The sequence below is a fragment of the Salvelinus sp. IW2-2015 genome, linkage group LG28 (assembly GCF_002910315.2).
Source record: "Salvelinus sp. IW2-2015 linkage group LG28, ASM291031v2, whole genome shotgun sequence".
NCBI classification, from domain to species: domain Eukaryota; kingdom Metazoa; phylum Chordata; class Actinopteri; order Salmoniformes; family Salmonidae; genus Salvelinus; species Salvelinus sp. IW2-2015.
In genome coordinates, this window is record NC_036868.1 from 5,727,323 (window position 1) to 5,748,747 (window position 21,425).

Below are 21,425 nucleotides of genomic sequence, written 5' to 3' on the forward strand. Positions count from 1 at the left end.
TGATGATGATAACGCTGGTAAGCAGATTGACTTAAATTAACTTCAAAATTCATTTCAAAAGGGCATCCTTAATTGTGAATGTTATTAATGTATAAAAAGGTTGATTCTTATCAAATATATTGGCTTCCCTTCAAGATTCAGATGAGATGGAGGTTCCACACATAAGGCCAGGTTCTAAAATGAGGAAGGCATCAGAGGATCTTGACTTCAGTGGTTCTTTAGGTTAGTAGCTGGGCCTCTGTTTGTACTGTTCAACTGCTCCGAATCTCATTCAGGAGTGTAGAATCTTATCTGACATGTTCATTCTTTCATTGTAGGTTCCAAACCAGGGAAGAAAAGGAAAGGGGGACACAGCCATGTTTGCATCTGCTGAAGAGGTGAGATGGTCATGCCTGTCATATTTCCCACAATGTTAAGTTGGTGTGCTGATGTCTATCCGTTTGTTTAAGAGTTTGTTTATTGTATGAAACTAAATGTTCTTTTTTTTTTTTTTTTTACAGTTTGGGTATATGTTGGATGAAAATGCTGGTTCTAAGTTTGACAACATCGGCATGAATGCTATGGCCAACAAAGACAAAGCAGGTAAACCTTGGCTTCAGTACAGGCAATCAACCTATTGAATATATCCTTGTCCTATTGTGTGCCACCTAACAGGAAAAAAACAGACACGGGCCAATTCATATAAATTACTTTACTCAGTTGGCTAGATACTAGTGTAAAGTAATGAGTGACATGATAGCCTATGCGCTTTAATAATAAATAAACATGGCAGCTCTTTTTAATCGTGGCCATCAAAACCATTAACACACGATTACATTTAGAATTATTTGTTGCACAATGACTGGGCATACAAAAGCATGTTTCACTCCAGTACCAGCTTTTTGAGGACCTGCTCTTACGCTGTCTGACAGGTCATTCCACTCCTCAAACTAGGGTGTGTGCATGTGATAAATAAGATGCATGACGACTAATGAAAATACACACACGCCAATTTAATTCCACCAAATAATGCAGGTTAACCTATAGATTGATGAGCATGACCGGTCAAATGTATTTTCAGTGGCTAACCGATTAACCGTCAACCCCCTATAGCACACCCAGTCATACTCTACTAGTCCTTTTAAAGTTGCACAGAATAGACTATTCTCTCAAGCATGATGGCTCTAAAGCAGTGGTTCTCCATCCTGMTCCTGGGGACCCAAAGGGGTGCACATTTTAGTTTTTGCCTTAGCGCTACACACCTGATTCAAATCGTAAACTCATCAGGCTTTGATTCCGGTGTGTAGTGCTAGGGCAAAAACAAATGTGCACCRCTTTGGGTCCCTAGGACCAGGATGGAGAACCACTGATCTAAAGGTAACCCTAAGATGATAACCACCGGGCACATTTCATATGGTGCAGGTTTTTGAATACAGAGGATGACCTAACTTTAGTAGAGGATGCAGTCTGTGGTTTTTGCTCAATGCTCTTCCGTCTTCTCTTCCTCCAGGTGTCAGGCAGCTCAAGTGGGAAGCCCAGAGAGTCGACTGGGTCCGAGGCAGAGACGTCAAGACCCTACGGAAGAAGAAGGCCATGTTTAACAAGAAGAAACAGTTTGGCAAGCCCCAGTTTGGCAATCCAAAAAAAAAAAGACTTTCAAGAAGAAGTAATACTTTCTGGACCTAAGAAGACTTATGTTTGTGTTCACACACCTCTATGCCTTCTTGGACCAATCTTCAAGGTCTTTCTCTCGAATCCCATAAACTCCAGCATATTCGTTGGACTTGTAATAAACTGGAAAGAGAGTGATAGTGTCTCAGCCTTCAACACATTAAATCACATGATGGTTCAGTGGGCAGCATGCCCACTGTAGCAAAATGTTTTGCAACTGTTTCCACTAATGAATACACCGGTGTATTGCCTCAATCTAACCCTGTTGCCAGTTCCAGGTTGTACTGCCAATCATTGGAGAAACTACTAAATGCCTGTGAAATGATGTATTCTCTGTATAGCTATTTTAACTCTGTATTGTATTTTGTATAGGTTTATACAAGAAATACCAACAGTACACTAGGAGATGTCTGGTTTGCAGTAATTGTAACTGGGGGAAAAAAGGTGTAATAATTGGGGCTGATTTCATTGCTGTGCAGTTTGGAATTGAGGATCAATTCCTCCAGTTTGTGTATGTTTTGAACTGTCTACAGCCCTTACCTTCCAGGACAGAGGGAAGCATGTTGTTCATACTGTTCCTGAAATCTAAACACAAAAAAAGAAAATGTTGTTACAAAGGTGTACATAGCCCAAGGTAGAGTCCATGACGTCCTTTCTATATAAAAATGTAAATAATACCTTGACTTGTGTTCATCTTGTAAAAAAGACCATAAGCACCTAGCACACCTGCCACTTCAAGTAYTACTACTCCTTTGAACAGTCTCTTTGCTAACGGTGCTAATGGTTTGGGGGCCATCTAGGAAAGACGGAGGCTTGGGTAAGGTTCACTTTCAATAGAGTCCGCAATGCATTCAATCTAAATTCGCAGACAGCTATTCATTTCAGCAGAGAAYGCGAGTACGCACTGTCAACTCAGACCTTTTAGTACAAATATCATAAAACATTAAATGCACGTTGTATTACAAATGAACTAGGTTATATTGGTATATGATACCAACCTACCTTACATGCCCTTGTATAATTTTACTTCCTGAGTGCAGTACGGAAACGCAGGTGAGACATTCAGGGCAGTATGAAAAGCATTTCTCCTAGCACTGCGCCCTGCTACTGAGAGAACTCACCACAAGGGTTCACTGTACTCAAGATAACAGGCAGGGATAATATATCTATTTAATTTGATTCTTAAAATGAACATGAATGATTAGGGGGTTCAATTCAATTTACACAGAAAATACTGATGTAATATTTTGTCTATTCCCATATCACCATCTTATTAAGTAAAAGGCTAATTTAAGGGCGGGGGTGGGGGGGGGGGGGTGAATTGGGGGCATGAGTGAAAAAAATTAGGAAGCACTGTCCTAGTAGGAAGAAAAAAGACATCTCCATGTACATTTCTCAGGAGGAGAGAGGATCTTATTTTCACCGCAGATTCTTTCACAAGAAAGGTGAGAGACGACCTACAGGCAGCTGCACTCACAGATAGATTAATCTATATGCTTCTAAATATGAATGCCTTATGCGTTTATTATGTCTGTTTAGTATTATGCACTATTAAATTAAATGTTGGTCCCACTTTAAACAAAGTACAACTTATAAAGAAAGGCTTTATATAGCATACATGAAGCCTTTATTAGCACTACATAAATGCTTCACAAATCATCTGTAGCTTATGTCAGACTCTATAAATGGTGTATAAAGAGTGACATTACATTTCCACTGTAAGATGAATTGCCAAATGTGTCATAATGCACTATGTACATGTAACTGCCAAAATAAAGGGAACACTTCAGTAAATTAGGTATACAAAGTGTATTGAAAGCAGGTACTTCCACACAGGTGTGGTTTCTAATTAAGCAATTAACATTCCATCATGCTTAGAGTCATGTATAAAAATGCCCAGTTACCCATTATTTTGGCTACCATGCATGGCTAGAAAAAGAGATTTCTGTAACTTATTGAAAGAGCGGTCTCAAAGGAGCATAAGGGGTTTAAAGGGTGTGTGTGTCTCAGTCACTAGATCTAAGCTCAATTGAACATTTACGGGCGATTCTGGAGCGACGCGTGAGACAGTGTTTTCCACCATCAACAAAACACCAAATTAAAAAAAAATTAATCAAAGAATGGTTTCACATCCCTCCGATATAGTTCCAGACGCTTATAGAATCTATGCCAAGTTGCATTGAAGCTGTTCTGGCTCGTGGTGCCCAACGCCCTATTAAGACACTTTATGTTGGTGTTTCCTTTATTTTGGCAGTTATCTGTACATAGTGCATTATGTCACATTTGACAATGACATACGCTTATAGATTATTTGTGAAGCATTTCTGTAGTGCTTATGAAGCCTTTATGTATGCTATATAAAGCCTTTATAAGTTGTACTTTGTTTAAAGTGGGACCAAAATGTTTAGAAGGCAATCTATAATCATACGGTCAAAGAATGCTTTGGTCTTGCTCATGTAGACAATATCAACATATAGACCGGTTGACCACCATTGAATAGGGCAGTTGTTAGTTATAAAAGTATCTTTGACTTGACTTTGTCTGCAGGCGAGTCCTCCTCAGTACAAAAATGTAACCTGTTTTATAGACCAGTGGTCATGGGAATTGTATTTAAAATATAAACCCAAAATGTGATTAAATAGTTTGCTAAATGTACGCTATTTAGTGTATTTTTTTGTTGCAGTGATCATAACTTTTTTTTTTTTACATAATGTTTCCGCCATTGTTTCCTTTGACTGAAAAGAGCTTCTGGACATCAGAACAGCTGTCACTAACTTAAATTTGGACAAGGACTTCTACTTCAATGAGTCAGAGGAGAACAACATATTAATTACCGCGGACCAGTCCCAAATCCTGAGAATCGAAGAAGGAGGGGACGGCGCTATAGAGGCCGGAGGGCGGGACACCTGACGAAACTATGTCGGAGTGGATAAAATCACCTCTACACTCCGTTCAATCACTGGAGAATAAACTGGATGAGCTCTGTTCGAGACTATCCTATCAAAGTGATCTGAATAACTGTAATGTCCTATGAGTTGTGGCTGGGCAACGACATAGTAAATATAAATCTAGATGGTTTTTCTATCCGTCGGCAGGACAGAACGGCTGCGTCGGGAAGCTCAGAGGAGGGGGTGTGTGTCTCTTTGTTAACAAAAACTTTTGAGTGATCTCCAATATTAAGGAAGTCTCAAGGTTCTGCTCACCTGAGTTAGAATACAGTACCACACTATTTACCAAGAGCGTTTTCATCTATATTTTTAGTATCTGTCTATTTACCACCATAAATCGATGCTAGCACTAAGACCACACCCAACAAGCTGTATAGGGCCATAAACAAAAAAGAAAATGCTCGCCGGTGATTTTAATGCAGCAAAACTGAAATCAGTTTTACTTAACTTCTACCAGCATGTCACCTGTGCAACTAGAGGTGAAAAAAATGTAACCTTTATTTAACTAGGCAAGTCAGTTATGAACAAATTCTTATTTACAGTGACAGCCTAGGAACAGTGGGTTAACTGCCTTGTTCAGGGGCAGAACGACAGATTTTTACCTTGTCAGCTCGGGGATTCAATCTAGCAACCTTTCAGTTACTGGCCCAAAGCTCTAACCACCACCTGCCGCCCCAAGATCACCTTTACTCCACACAGAGACGCATACAAAGCGCTCCCTCGCCCTCCCTCACCCTCCATTTGGCAAATCTGAACATAACTATATCCTCCTGATTCCTGCTTAAAAGCAAAAACTCAAACAGAAAGTATCAATACGGAAGTGGTCCGATGAAGCGGATGCTAAGCTACAGGACTGTTTCGCTAGCACAGACTGAAACATTTTCCAGGATTCATCCGATGGCATTGAGGAGTACCACATCAGTCACTGGCTTCATTATTAAGTGCATCAACGACATCGTGCCCACAGTGACCGTACGTACGTACATATCTCAACCAGAAGCCATGGATTACAGGCAACACTGAACTAAAGGCTAGAGCAGACACTTTCAAGGAGCGGGACACTAATCCGGACGCTTATATGAAATAGCGCTACACCGAACCATCAAACAAGCGAAGCGTCAATACAGGACCAAGATCAAATCCTACTACACCGGCTCTGACGCTCATCCGTGCAAACTATCACTGATTACAAAGGAAAACCCAGCCGCGAGCTGTCCAGTGTTGTGAGCCTACCAGACGAACTAAATACCTTCTAAGTGCGCTTCAAGGCTAGCAACGCTGAACCTATGCATGAGAGTACCAGCTATTCTGGACGACTGTGTGATCACTTTCTCCATAGCCGATGTGAGAACATTTACAAGGATTACCAGGGCGCGTACTCAGAGCATGTGCTGACCAGCTGGCAAGTGTCTTCACTGATATTTTCAACCTTTCCCTGACCAGGTCTGTAATACCTTCATCAGGGATCATCAACTAGATTCAGCTGCGGGCCGATTTCCGGAACACGGAGGTCCGGAACATGATTACAAATCATTTGTAGACTGCAAATTGACCGCAAGAAGCCCAATCAGATATAATGTTTGACTAAAACATAATAATTTCAAACATTGCTTACATTTGTACATGATCATATGTCTATCTATTATGCATAGGAATACTTGGGAACAGATTTCTTAAATTAAAATTCACTTGGAGATCATTTCTTGGTGTTTTTACAGTCCTTTATGAAAAACAAAACAAATAATAAAATTACATTTTAATTTAAATGTTTCCCCCCAAAAACACCCGCAGGCCAAATTAGGCCCACGGACCGCCAGTTGGGGAACCCTGACCTACATGTTTCAAGCAGACCACCATAGTCCCTGTGCCCAAGAACACTAAGGTAACCTGTCAAAATGACTATCGCCCCGCAGCACTCACATCTGTAGCATTGAAAGGCTGGTCATGGCTTACATCAACACCCTCATCCCAGACACCCTGTACCCACTCCAACTCGCATACCGCCCCAACAGCTCCACAAATTACGCAATCTCTATTGCCCTCCACACTGCCCTTTCCCACCTGGACAAAAGGAACACCTATGTGAGAATGCTGTTTATTGACTACAGCTCAGCGTTCAACACCATTGTGCCCTCCAAGCTCATCACTAAACTAAGGACCATGGGATTAAACCATGGGATCCTGGACTTCCTTACAGGCCGCCTCCAGGTGGTGAGGGTAGGCAGCAACACAACTAATTAGTGCACTATTTAGAGAATAGGGTGCCATTTGGGACATATGCTGTCGTTAACTATCGCACCCAGTTAACTATCGCACTCAGTTAACTATCGTACCCAGTTAACTATCGTACATGGTTAGTGATAGAGGGTTGAGGTGGGCATCCCTTAGTTTAATTAGCTAACCCCCCCCCCGCTGTGCATCTTATAACTTCTCATTCCAGGGAACTTCACAGTGCTACTTGCACTTCCTGCAGCCCCTAGGAATACACCAGCCTCTGTAGGAGGGGAACACAGAAGTCTTAACTAAGTGACAATATTTGCTCACCTGAGATACACACATCTGGCTGGCTGTTAGGGTGGGCTGCCTAGCCAGGAAGGCAGCTGGCTGCTACTGCTGAGGGGAAGGCCCAGACGGGTCGGCCCAGGAAGTTCTGGGAATGAGTGGTGGCTCCCCCGCCGGGCGGCTGTTTCTCACCCTGCCTACCTCATTGTGCTTCATATGGAGAAGGGCCATGTTTGTCCAGAACTGCAGGAGGCTGAGGAGGTGGTAATCTGAGGGTGCGTCCCAAATGGCACCCTACTCCCTACATTGTGCACTACTTTTGACCAGAATCGTATGGTGCCTAGTCCAAATTAGTGGACTATATAAGGAATAGGGAGCCATTTGGGATGCATCACTGAGGAGTGGCCATGCCATTGGCCTCCACTGTGGTTAGCCTGTTAGCTGTCAGAGCTTGAAAAGGAGAAGGTTTATTAGGATCTGGAAGGGGCATTCTCTGGTTGACAAACACAGATTGGACACTTATGTTGTTTGCCGGTAGGGAGCTTTGTCATGGAGCTGAGAATGACATCAGTGAAGCTCTTGCTGGTACTACTGAAGAAGGCCCCACACTGTTTCTCAGTTAACACCACCAATTGTATCATGAAAATCAGAGGACAATGTGAGGTAGCTTGATGTCTCTGGGATGGATGGAAGTGTCTTTGTGATGTCATGTTTTGTATTTCCCTTATTCACATGAGGGGATACAACAAATCGCTGTAATATCCAAGCCAAGAGCCACCAGGCTGATGGGAAAAGGCTCACAAAGCCGTCAGCTATAATAGGTTTCAGAAGAAAGATTTACTGTAATGAAAAACTACTATCATAGTATACAGTAGAATACAGTAGAATACACATACATGCATATCTCAACTGTTGAAATAAAACCGTGTTCATTCAACTCATCCACACCAAAAGAAGAGAAGAAAAAGTTATTTCTATAGGTTAATCATTTATTCCTTAAAAGAGGCTTTTTGCATGACAGGGACCTGGAATGCTGAATTAAATGCTAATGGGTCCTGTGAAATCTAAACTGTCTTCCATTTCAACCCACAATATGCTTTCAATATGAAAAGGAGCGTATTGGTTGAGATACTGCGCTCTTCCGGGTCTCGGGCCCCTGTGTGTGTGCGCAGAGTGCATGATGGTCCAGCCAGCTTGTGCAAAACTGCTCTCCTCAGATCTGAAACAGCCGTCTCTTGTTCCCTTTCACCTTGGTTGTGTGTCCTCTCTGTCCCGCTGCCTTTCAGATTCATCTCCAGGTAAACACACTGTGGCAAGCCGCAAACCTGCAGCCAACAGCCGTTGTCACAGCTGCACAGGATAAAGGCCCCGACTCAAGACTCACTCACTCTGGTATATTTGCTGTCACTATAGGCAATTGGCCGCGAGCATTTTGTGGTTTCATCTCACACTGAATAGACTCTTTATGAATTTTGCTTTGATAAATCACAAGCTTAACCTCTTGTCTTTGTATTTCTTGAAAAGTTGTTTGGGCGGACGAGGGTAACTGGTAGAACAACTAATTAAGGGGATTTTATATCCCTATGCCACAGTGGAAAACATAATGAAACTGGCACATTCCTGTCCCCACTCTCTGAAAATGTAAATGCATGTTAGAGTTTTGTGTTGCTGTTTTTGCTTCTTCTTTCCTTTGAGAACGCCACACATCCACAGTCATGCCTGTCCTTATCTTTGAGATCGCCACACATCCACAGTTCATGCCTGTCATTTCCTTTGAGAACGCCACACATCCACAGTCATGCCTGTCATTTCCTCTTGAGAACGCCACACATCCATCAGTCATGCCTGTCATTTCCTTTGAGATCGCCACACACCACAGTCATGCCTGTCCTTTTCTTTGAGAACGCCACACTTCAACAGTCATGCCTGTCCTTTCTTTGAGAACGCCACACATCCACAGTCATCCTGTCCTTTTCTTTGAGAACGCCACACTTCCACAGTCATGCCTGTCCTTCCTTTGAGAACGCCACACTTCCACAGTCATGCCTGTCATTTCTTTGAGATCGCCACACACCACAGTCATGCCTGTCCTTTCTTTGAGAACGCCACACATCCACAGTCATGCCTGTCATTTCCTTTGAGAACGCCACACATCCACAGTCATGCCTGTCCTTTTCTTTGAGATCGCCACACATCCACAGTCATGCCTGTCATTTCCTTTGAGATCGCCACACATCCACAGTCATGCCTGCATTTCCTTTGAGAACGCCACACATCCACAATCATGCCTGTCCCTTTCTTTGAGATCGCCACACATCCACAGTCATGCCTGTCCTTTTCTTTGAGAACGCCACACATCCACAGTATGCCTGCTCTTTTCTTTGAGAACGCCACACATCCACAGTCATGCCTGTCCTTTTCTTTGAGAACGCCACACATCCACAATCATGCCTGTCCCTTTCTTTGAGATCGCCACACATCCACAGTCATGCCTGTCCTTTTCCCTATTCTACATGAGTGCATTCTCTTCAAACACATCATTCACAGAATCAAAGAGATGGTAGGTAACTTGTTCTGAGGGTAATGCTATGTTCTACTCTACTTCTAATGTCATTCTTGATTTTAAGGCCATTGTGCTGCCTTTGTTGACACCCTTTGTGATTGATCAACCTCAGCACATTTGGCAAGAGCAATAGGCCACTATAATACTGTATTTCACTGCTTGTGAGAAGACCCTGATTGACCCAATAGTGCAGCTATCAACAGTGGCCCATAAGAATGTGAGGCCACACAAGGCGATCTGACATGAACCTTCATCTGTTAACTATCTATGTGACAGCAGCAACACATTATCACAAGTTGCCATTGATTATAGTCTACACAGTAACCTTAATAAAATGGCACATAATTACTTCATAACATATCCATAAGCTATATATATTTATAACAGCATTAATAATTTGTTGACAGAAGCAGTTCGTAATTGCGTGTATGGTTCTCGTGTTATGTATATAGCGTATGGCTTAACGTTTTCGTTGCATTATTCTGATAGTCATTAGGAATAGTTTGTTATGAAAGTTATCAAAATTAAATATCAGACATTCTTCAAACACCATGATCTAAAGATTCCATCGTGATGTAGCCTGGCCTGTGCGCGTGCACTCGTGTGTATTCGGCAAATACAATACCAGTTAAACTGCTCCGTTAATATCACCTCAATAGTATCCTTGTTTTCCGATGCTGGTTTTATCAGCAATTGCTGTGGACATCCATTCCATCTCTAGTGATCAAACACTTTAGATAAACTTCTCTTGTAACCGTCATATCAAACATAGTGCAGCAAGGCCCTCACAAAAGTCAATAGAATTATGGTCAAAGACAGAGAGTATAGACAGTGCTATGCTATGTTTGAATACTCTCTATTCTCCAAACAGCCACTAAAGAAATCAGGGGTAATTAAAATAGGCCTAGCCTGAAATATAATATAGTTTAGAGCTCAATCATTTGTAACCGACTGATGTATTTTCTATTACACAATGGACGTATAATAAAATAAATACAATACAATTACATTAGTTGCAGTAATAATTATAATTCAAGAGGCAAATATGCACAATATTCGGCATATAAATGAATGATGACTATCCAAAATGTTATAAACTCCCTCGAGTTGACCCTAAAATGTTTGCAATGTTTCGAAATTCAAATAGGTGGAACACAACGTTCTACGAATTTCTGCTTTGACGTCAACACGACTGTGTACCTTATGGCTCCCTCACAGCAGAATTGAATCGATGCATGGACCCCTGTACTTATGGCTGAAATATAAACATTACCATGTTATAGTCCAAATCGGTATTCAGTGTGGCCTAAATAAGTATTTAAAGTGGTGGTTTATACCCATAATGTCCCAGTATCAATTGACCTATTTCTTACATCGGTGTATTATTGTGGTTTTGTGAAAATAACTGGTTCAGAAATGCCTTGTTTATTTTGACCAAAAAATGTTCATTACATTTTTGATTAAAACTGTAAAATGTGAAACGCATATAAATTAAGTGAGGTGAAGTCCACACTCCTTGATAGAAACAATAATACTCGGTTGGTCAGAAGATGCCAAATCACATAATTAAGGCTAACACAGAGAAAGGGAATAGCATTAATATAAAGCCCTTAATATAATATATATAAAGCCCTTAATATAAAGCCCTCTTATAATTGTAAATTCCTTGTCGTTTTTTTCTGGAGGAAAACAATCACATTTGATGTATTGGATCCTTTTAAATGGGTCTGGCCTTTTCAGCCAGCGCAGGTGTAAGCTTCAATCGACGGTCAACGGATGAGGCTCGTGTCTAGGTGTGAGCAGATTATTCAAATAGGGCACTGAAGGAGTAAGGATTGGAGGGTTGAGCGCTCAGCGAAACGCAGTGCTGCTATACCACAGCAAGGCGAGGAGCCAACGTCATTAACTCCTGTCATCGTCAGTCGCTTTACAGTGTCTGAAGGCACTCAGGGCAGAAAGATACCCATGAACCAGTCACTAGGCAGCAAGCAGACTAAACGACCTGGGTAGCCTGTGGTCCCAAATCGGTTTTAGGGCCGTTTTTCACTTCATTTTCTGCTGAGACTGAGGCTTTTGAGGGAAATTTGTTTTGGACTGTCCACAATGCTAAGCGCTGTTAAAATGGAAGGACACGAGCATTCAGACTGGAGTGCTTACTACGGAGAGCCCGAGGTGGGTAGAGTTTATATATGTATTTTGCTGTCTATACAACTCAATACTAGCCTTGAGATAATATTAACTTTGTGATCAAATATTGACTTGAGGCACCTACAAATCCTCCCGGATCTCTCCCCGGTTGGGCACAGACGTCAATGCAACGTCTATTCCAAGTTGATTCAACGTAGCCTAATATAATTTAAATGTTTAAAAAAACGTTGATTCAACCAGTGTGTGCCCAGTGGGTCTTTTTCGATATCCTGACCAATTTCTAGGGAGAATGGAAAGGACATTTACGAAATATATGACCTGAATAGGCTATTTAATATTCTGAAAATCGAATTGAATCTGAAATGTATTTCTAATTATTCAAGCCTATAGGCACATTTCTATTTTGACTATCGAATTATTACGGAGAACACCGTGACCAGTTCGCCTCACTGGGCTATTCGTTGATCCATTCCTTCCCTTTTCAATCGTTTTCGTTTTGCCGTGTAATCAGACTTGGAATAAAAAATATAAAAAAATATTTACAATATTCTTTAGGATGTATATGCACTTCCCTGTTTGAACGTAATTGTGACGTTACAATTTATAGACTAAAATTTGATATTTAACCGACTAAAAAATACATGTTTATCTAAATGACWACTAATTTACGTAGGCCTAATTATTTCGTTGTCATTTTACTAGAAGTCTTTATTTCACATTGTTAAAGCTATTATTGACCTCGTGCACTCTTTTCAGTGCTACACCTCAGTTGGAAACATGACACAACACACCGGGCTGGGAATGAACTCGATGAGCAGCTATATGAGCATGCCTGGAATGACTTCAACCAGCAACATGACAGGCAGCCCCAATGAACATGTCATACAGTCAACACGGTGTTGAACCACTCCATGGCCGGGATGTCACCGGGCTCCGGCGCCACTGCCACGTAGATGGGAGCAGGGATGGCGGGCATGACGCGACGCTGAATCCGAATATGAGCCCCATAAGCACCAGCTCCATCGATGCATGCCCTGACCTCTATAGCAATATGAGCGTGATGAGCCACCCATGTATGGACAGCTCCAACATAAGGTCAAGGGACCCCAAAACTACAGGAGAAGCTATACGCACGCCAAGCCCCATATTGCCTACATTTCTCTCATCACCATGGCCTTACAGCAGTCTACCACAAAGATGCTGACGTTGAATGAGCTATACATGGTCCAGGACCTCTTCCCCTTCTACAGACAGAACCAGCAGCGCTGGCCCAAAACTCTATCGCGCCACTCTTCTATCTTTCAACGACTGCTTCCTCAAAGCTGCCCAGGTCCCCGGATAAACCAGGCAAAGGATCTTTCTGGACTTTCACCGGGACTCAGGGAAGCATGTTTGAGAACGGCTGCTATCTCCGAAGGCCCAAAAGCGGTTCAGCGCTGCGAGAAAGACCTCCGCAGGGAAACGGGAGGAAAAACTTCCGAGGGAGGCCCTACAGCCGCCCAGAGGCCGTGAGCAGCTGTAACGCCGTAATCGAATCACCCCATCATACCCTTGTCGTTAAAAGACGTTCAAACGGCCCGTATCTGACCCGAAAACCCCGGCAGCAGGTAATGAGCCCCCCGAGCACGCGCCCACTCCTGGTCCCACAGACACACCATCTTCCGTCTTTCAACATCACTCGCGTGCTCGTGCACGAAGCGCACCTGCAAGCCGAGCACCACTATGTCAGTTCAACCACCCGTTCTCCATCAACAATCTTAATGTCGTCGGAGCAGCAGCCAGCATGCACCACAAAATGCGACCTAACAAACGTTCTATGCAACAGATGATTGGCAGTATCACGGCTATGGTTCACCGTGACAGGGGCACGTCCATGGGCTCAATGTCGACTAAAAACGGGCTTAGATGTTGCTTCGACACCCACAGACACTTCTTACTACAAGGTGTGTATTCGAGGCCAATCATGTAACTCTTCTTGATTTTTATCAGCATTCAATTAACTTTTCTAGCAATACAATTTGTACATTTGTAAATTGTAGTTTTTTTGTTTTATGCGTCACATTTTATGGACATTGGACATGGAAGGGACCTGTCTCATTGCAAATTCGTTCAAATTATGTTTGATATGGGAAGAAATGATTTCATACAGCCATTTTTACATGAATTTGAAGGCGTAACTGTGTTACAAATTGTGAGACATTCTCTATGCCAATACGTTTGTGTATCCCTATAACTATACGTTGTTCATGTTGTATTCATGAGCTGCTGAAAATCTATATTAAAGTATTATTTGATGTTTTTTGATATGACCTTTATTGTGCATTACTATAAGGAAACATAAGAATACAGGCTAATTATTCAATAGGCCTAACTGCATGATTCAAAAATGTTAAAAACATCGAGCATCTTTATTAGAAAGGCTAGCAATTATGGCAAATATAAAACAATGAAAGATAAGCACCATCAATGAGTAAAGTAAGGGTTCTGTATTTATAGGCCTACGTGTGTAAAACAACAAAACACAACCACACACACACCACACACACACACACACACACACACACACACACACACACACACACACACACACACCACACACACACACACACACACACACACACACACACACACACACACACACACACACACACACACACACACACACACACACACACCACTACATATAACCCTATATATACCAGGGATGGGAAACTCGGGGGTCTGATTGGTGTCACAGTTTTTCCCCAGTCCCAGCTAACACACCTGACTCCAACAATCAACTACATGATCTTCACTTTAGAATGCAATTAGTTTGATCAGCTGTGTTTGCTATGGATGGGGCGAAGATGTGACACCACTCCGGGCCCCGAGGACTGGAATTGCCCATCCCTGATATATAATATTAAATACTATTCAATAGTGCACCACTATAGCCTATCCAATTGCCCACATTTAGGAAAAAGGTTTTTATTTTCGCCAAGAAACGAAACGAAAAGCACCACACCAAAAAGAATGTATAATAATGCATTATTCATATTATTAAACGTAACTTAACCACATTATTTATTATTTAGCCTATTATTAATATGACATGAACGGACAACCATGACAATTCTCGAATGACTTCCCGTTATATGTCCCACACCTGTCCTTCCCTGAACCCCACCGAGCACCAACATCATTTGCATATGATGCATGACATTTGTGCCATTATCGCACAATAGCTCCTGTAAAATAGACAAGTGCAAGGGAGGGAGAAAGAACAGTACACAATGAAAGTGCTGGTGATGTTAGTCCCACATGGAGCCCCTGACACTGTGTTGCTCTTAAACCACTTAACGTGTGACTCACCACTGATCCTAACTGATAAACTGAACCCATGTCAGAGCCCGTTCTGATTACATCAACAACTTCGGGATGGAATGGCAGCCCGTGTTGCTTTCACCGAGAAAACGTGAACAATAAGCCATGTTCACAAAGAACGAACTAACGCGTATTAACCTTTTATTTAAAAACATTTACTCCCCCCCCAAAAAATAAAGTGAAGCCCTATGTGTGAAAAGGACTATAATCTCATCCACATTTTGCTACATTTTACCAACAGTATCCCCTAATGCAGGGCTGCCCAATTTCCGCCCCTGTCGGGGCCGAAACACTTCTGCTTTTCATCCTCTTCTTCTAATAAGGGACTGATTCTGACCTGGGACACCAGTTGAGTGCAATTCACTACCAAGGTAGAAACAAAAAACAGAAGTATTTRGAGTTTAGGCCGTCCAGAACCGGAATTGGGTCGCACTGCCCTAATGTGACCGACTCATGGTCATCATTGATCGGTGCAAAATGCGTCGGATAAGAACCTGCAAACAACATACATTTACAGTAAACGCCTCAAAGTCACATTTGCAATCTTTACATTAGGCTATATGGCTATTAGTGTCGATAGCTACATTTACACAAATATTTCAAATGTCTCTCTTATGCAAAGTTTATTAAACAAATCGATATCATCAGTTTAAAACAATATTGTTTTATTCTAAACTAGCAAGCTAGTGACATCTTTCGTTGTGGCTAAATAAACTGACAGAGATAGCTTTCAAATAAATGCTGCGATGACTTCAGTCCTCCGAAGCAGTTTGCTGCCTTCCAAGATCTCGTCGCTTTCATGTAAGTCGCTCTGGATATGAGCGTCTGCTAAATGACTTAAATGTAATGTAATGTAATGTCCAACGGCAACAAACCTATCCAGAAGTAGGCATTCAAAAATGTCAATGGACAATTTCTCTTGAGCCTTGTTCATGCCTGTGGTCTTTCTGTGGATAGATTTTTGTTTTTATTTTRATTAAATGTTGATTCGTTCAGGGGATAGTTTTGCATGGAGAAGAAAATGTATCTCTTGAAAAGGGATGGAGAGCATCTCTGATTGATGCATTTTGGTATGAGAGTGCATTGTGCTTTATCGGCAATTACTTGCCAGATTGAAATTTCTTTCTAGTGTTGAATTAATATTCGTTTTTCTTCGAATATAAATTTATACCGTAAGTGAAATATGAACATTATGTGTAGGCCTATAAGCAATGTTTATATAGACACAATATTGATAATGATAAAAATATATATATATACAATAATAATATTAATAACGATAATATTATTAATAATATTAATACTTCATTATTATTATATTCTGTTATAAATTGCTTTATCGTTATAGGCAAATGTTTGTTTAAAGCAGTCTAGAAATAACCAATGCAGGGACACGTTTTAGGTGTATTGATGGAGGTGACCCCTCTGCTATCCGGCATGGTTTCTCTGGTAGAGTTCATCTTCAGCATGAGCTGTGATCAGTACCTGACACTGGCAGACAGCTTCGGTCTTTAAATAATTGATTCACTCCAATTCCACTGGTAATGCAGGTCCTGGATTTGTCAATTAGCCTTCTAAACATTAAATTAGTGTATGCTCACAAACTTAATCTCAGAGCCTCGGTTCAAATAACGGACTAGCTGCAATATAGCCCTTCGACGGTTTGAAAATGGTCAGAACAAGACATAACTGGTCTTCGAGATTAAATAAACTACGTCCATAACGTTCACAATAGCCTGCCTATTTTGCATCTTGTTCAACGAATAAAAATCATGATTTTAGTATTTTATTTTTTATTAAGGATAATACTTTTATTTTGAATTTAATCTAATCCCATTTAGATGCTCGAAAATGTTAGRTTCACATTGTACCCATTGGCACAGTATATTGCCCATTGATTCCATGGAGGGCACTAGTACCCAACTATGATGCCCTCATGAGCCATTTTGGCTGGACCTAGTCCTGGAACACCCAAGTAGAGTGGTCTCCAAGGTGATTTGTGATACCAGTTTTACAAGCTGTAGCCTAATACTGCTTTAAGCTATTGGAGGGTGTGGCTTTTAACTCCACTCTGGTTTTAGGCCTAAATCTTATTTTGGTTACTGGCCCAACGCTCTAACCACTATAGGCTACCTGCCGCCAAAACCTGCCCCCATTACCCGGGGAGAAATAGGCAAATTGGAAACATGTAGTTGTATTTTTTGTGTGTACTGTATAAACAAGAGGAGTTTTAGATGGAGGGCTCAGGTTTGGGACATCCTCTTTCCATTAGGTCTGTGATACCTAACCTGATTCCTATCAGACTGCAAGGGGTGAACCGTGTTCCATCCACAACGACAACAATCTTAGGAGCAACTGTGCCTTTTATCACATAGCATATCCCCCTTTTGGACATCACGGAAAAGTGCCAAACCACGACAGTAGAAGCTGGATAAGGGAAGGCACTTGGTCCATAGGGTGAGAATGTGTGTGACAGAGGAGGACTCTGCTTGCCAGAGTTGATTGCTTGATCTTTTATGGCAGCCTGGTGCGAAATTCCTGCCGTGGGGGAGCCTTTCATAGGCGGTCGGCACAGTGCCGTTGACGCTCGGGGATGGAGGGACGGAGCCCTCTCTCACACACAGCTCTGTGTCAACACTGTCCCATTGACTGGGCTGAGAGTCCTGCCAGCAGTCTGAACCGGCCCTGACCTCCTCACTGGCTCCTCTTTACGTCCTCCTCAAGGCTCTCACACTGAGGGAAAAGTCAATCCATCAATAAATCCATCCATCTATCCATCATGGGAGGAGGGGGATCTCTAGTCTGCATGGTCTGCACTGCAAGCMGATGACAGAGGGCTCCTGTCAACTCAAGAGGCCTGTGTGCAATAACAACCTGGGAACCTTATGGTTTAGCAAAGGAGTGTGGGAAAACAAATGTCAGCTGGTAGTGTTACACTTTGGTTATAAATGAAGCCGCAGGTCATTGAGGTATATTGAGATGGCAATGTAATAAAAAATAGATTTCTGATATTGAAAGTGTTATAATTAACTGTAAGGTTGTGAAAAATAATCTAACATTTCAAAAAGCTACAAGAAAACTAGCAATTCCACTGCATTTCATAGCCTTCTCATTTCACACATTATCATGTATCATTATCGCACATACCCCTGACTACAGGAAAGTATAGTATAGGTGGGTGCTTTAAGAAAGACATCATTTTCAAAGCCGTGGGTTGTGTATTGGGCTCTATGGCAGAAAGAAAGGCCACAGGCTCTCTGCAGGCAACTCCCCTGATGCCCACACAGTGTTCCAGAGGTTGACAATTAAAGGGATCCATTTTAATTATCTGACAGATTAAATGAATGGTCCATTGTAATGCCAATGCCCCCATAGCACCCAAAACCTGATTTATCTAATGTGATTGGAGCTTGTTTTACCATTAGCAACAGAAAGACCTGTCATCAGTGGGAGATTTAACATGGAGATCTTGCTATAATGTTCCCCACTGCAGACAGGCTCAGTTCCCCACTGTATGGATGTTCCCACTGGGAAGCCTGCTGAGTGGCGTGAAAGAGACCGTGCCAATACACAAAATAATGACCTTGGCTGGATCTACACTGTAGACAGAGATGCTGAGGACAACAGAGAGGAGATGTTATGTTGGGGCCTGCTAAATCTTCAGAGGTAGTACTATGTAACAAAAAATAAATTAGCGATTTGAGTAGTGAGACTCTAGCCACAGCAAGAACGTAAATGCAGTGTGTCTAAAATGTGAATGTACCACCGCTGGAACGCTTATGAAAAAAGGAAGTTACAGCATAGGCTACACTCTCTCACATATCTGGATCGACAGGTATCTGTCTATCAGAGAGCCCTATGGGCCCTGGTCAAAAGTAGTGCACTATATAGGGAATAGGGTGCCATTTGGGACGCAATCATTGTAGATGCAGTTAGAAGACTGCAGAGAGAGCAGAGGACAGGATTGGACCTGCCTGGCTGGGAGAATGGTCAGTTAAGGGTGGGTCGGGGTACAGACACGGTGAGTTACTCAATAACCCACGGTCTTCTTTGAACCTCAGACAGGATCGATGGGTTTTCCCATGCATGTACGTAGGCCATGGTTACGTCCTAAATGCTCTCTCCTAATTAGTGCACTACTTTTGACCAGAGCCCATAGGGCAATATAGGAAATAGGGCACCATTTAGGACGCTACCCTACGAGGCAAGGCAAGGTTATTAGATGTCTGATGCTTTAGTAATTACTCTGTCTTCAGACTCAAGAAATACCATATTCAGCACAGGACAGAATTCCAAACACTTTGAGATCTATCAAAATGAAATCAATGTGCTAGTTTAGAGTTCCATGAAGATCACAAAAAATCTCATACCAGAAAATAAGAAAAACAACGAAGGATCAAAACAATTATTTGCCATTGAAACCCATGACAATCAGCCACACTGAAATGACTGTTCTCGCAATGGAGGCAACTGTGAAATTAACCTCTATGGGGCAATGGAGGCAACTGTGAAATTAACTTCTATGGGGCAATGGAGACAACTGTGAAATTAATGCATCATTTTTTAATCCAAACATTTGTAAATGTTTCAATATTCCGTGCAGTGGTTAGACGATAGAGTGGAGGAGCGGAGGCATATAATAATCTGTAGGAAACATTTAACGGAGCATTTGCTGATAAAAGTGGCGGTGGCCAGCCCCCCCGGCTTAAAGCAATTCATTCAGCATCCTGACATAAACTCTTGGCTCCTTTGACAGCTTGGAGCTGAAATAAAAATGCTAGTTCTCCTGGGAACAGAGGAAGATGGCAGGCTCCTTTCTCCACTGTTTGCTCAGTGGCTCTGAGAGCAATCTTCCCCAGTCAAAATGAAATGCAAGGACACAAACAATGTGCCGGGAGAGAGAATGGGAGACGGCCAATGAACAGTTTGGACTATTTGCACAGCAGAAGGGCAGCCACAAAGGCAGGCCGATGGCTTTCCCATGAATCAAGCGAGGTGTCCTAGGCTCCTTTTGTTGGGGCCGGTTTGCATCCCCATCGGTTAGATAAGACTATAGATGTCTTATGCTTTTAAAAGCKTTTTCTCTGCAAAACTCTAGCGTCATGTGACCACATCTGTCCTATCTGCCCTGATTATGCTCCATTTGACTCCATGACAAACTGTGCTCATTGTTTTATTGGCTTAGATCAGCCTTGCACGTGCCATGGTTTAGCATGGGCTATAGTATGCTTCGGCGGTGCCAAGTGTGGTCAATGATATTGTATTCCCTATGATCCAGCCCCTTCATGTAGCAGACACATTACAAGCCTACATGGGTGCATCAATGGAATTCTCATAATAGTAGCTACGTCATTAGTTACAGGGGTAGGTTACTATAATTGTGGACCTAAACTGACTTTTATACAGTGGGTTTAGTACCCCTCTAACCACCCTGTCATCCCCACCAAAGCCCCCCAGCCCAGATCAGTCTGGGTGGCCAGACCTGTGGTCTGAAAGGCAAACAGATAGGCGCTTAAGCTCTTTTTGCCTTAAAAAAGTGACATTGTACATCCCAATGAATGGCAAACAGCTGTTTATCTAGAGTGAACTAGATAGGTTTAGAATAGTTTTGGGATATGTCTGGCACAAAAAGGTTTTGGTGGCACCATTAATGTTTCTGCATCTTTTCTGTCCAAAACACCTTTGCCCTTTACAAGCCACTCCATAGTTTCTGCCTACACATAGGTTTCTGGACAGTAGCCTATGGTTTCTGGACAGTAGCCTATGGTTTCTGGACAGTAGCCTATGGTTTCTGGACAGTAGCCTATGGTTTCTGGACNCAGTAGCCTATGGTTTCTGGACAGTAGCCTATGGTTTCTGGACAGTAGCCTATGGTTTCTGGACAGTAGCCTATGGTTTCTGGACAGTAGCCTATACAAAGGTTGATGTGCGATGTCTTCAAGGTCCGAGCAATATTTAAGTGGGAAACCAGCTAAATGCTTTCTTGATATCTGTGTAGCTGATTCCGCATCTTCTGTGATGCTGTAACATTGAATGTTATACAGCATTGTCTGCGTTCCAAATGGCACCCTATTTCCTATATACAGTAGTATGCTACTTTTGACCTGAGCCCATAGGGCAAAAGTAGCACATTATATAGTGAATAGGGTGCCATTTAGGACGCACACATTGGTTAGTCCCATTGCATTTTTGGCTGTTTTAATTAACTGTCTGGATGGCTTTGTGATAAGGAGTCATTAGAGACCTACAAC

General features: G+C 42.1%; 1 protein-coding gene and 1 pseudogene across 1 annotated transcript; one reads left to right on the plus strand and one right to left on the minus strand.

The window, feature by feature from the left end:
• Window positions 1-676: 676 nt before the first annotated feature.
• Window positions 677-2,734, minus strand: LOC111954474 (protein CEBPZOS). The gene is made up of 5 exons (XM_023974253.2): window positions 2,653-2,734; window positions 2,329-2,446; window positions 2,191-2,235; window positions 1,692-1,773; window positions 677-1,554 (listed from the first exon to the last, which is right to left on the minus strand). Exons 2-4 carry the CDS (start codon window positions 2,444-2,446, stop codon window positions 1,694-1,696), a joined length of 243 nt encoding a protein of 80 aa, XP_023830021.1. The 5' UTR covers window positions 2,653-2,734; the 3' UTR covers window positions 677-1,554; window positions 1,692-1,693.
• An 8,569-nt stretch (window positions 2,735-11,303) lies between these two features.
• Window positions 11,304-13,780, plus strand: LOC111954072 (forkhead box protein A2-like; annotated as a pseudogene).
• The last annotated feature ends 7,645 nt before the right edge of the window (window positions 13,781-21,425 follow it).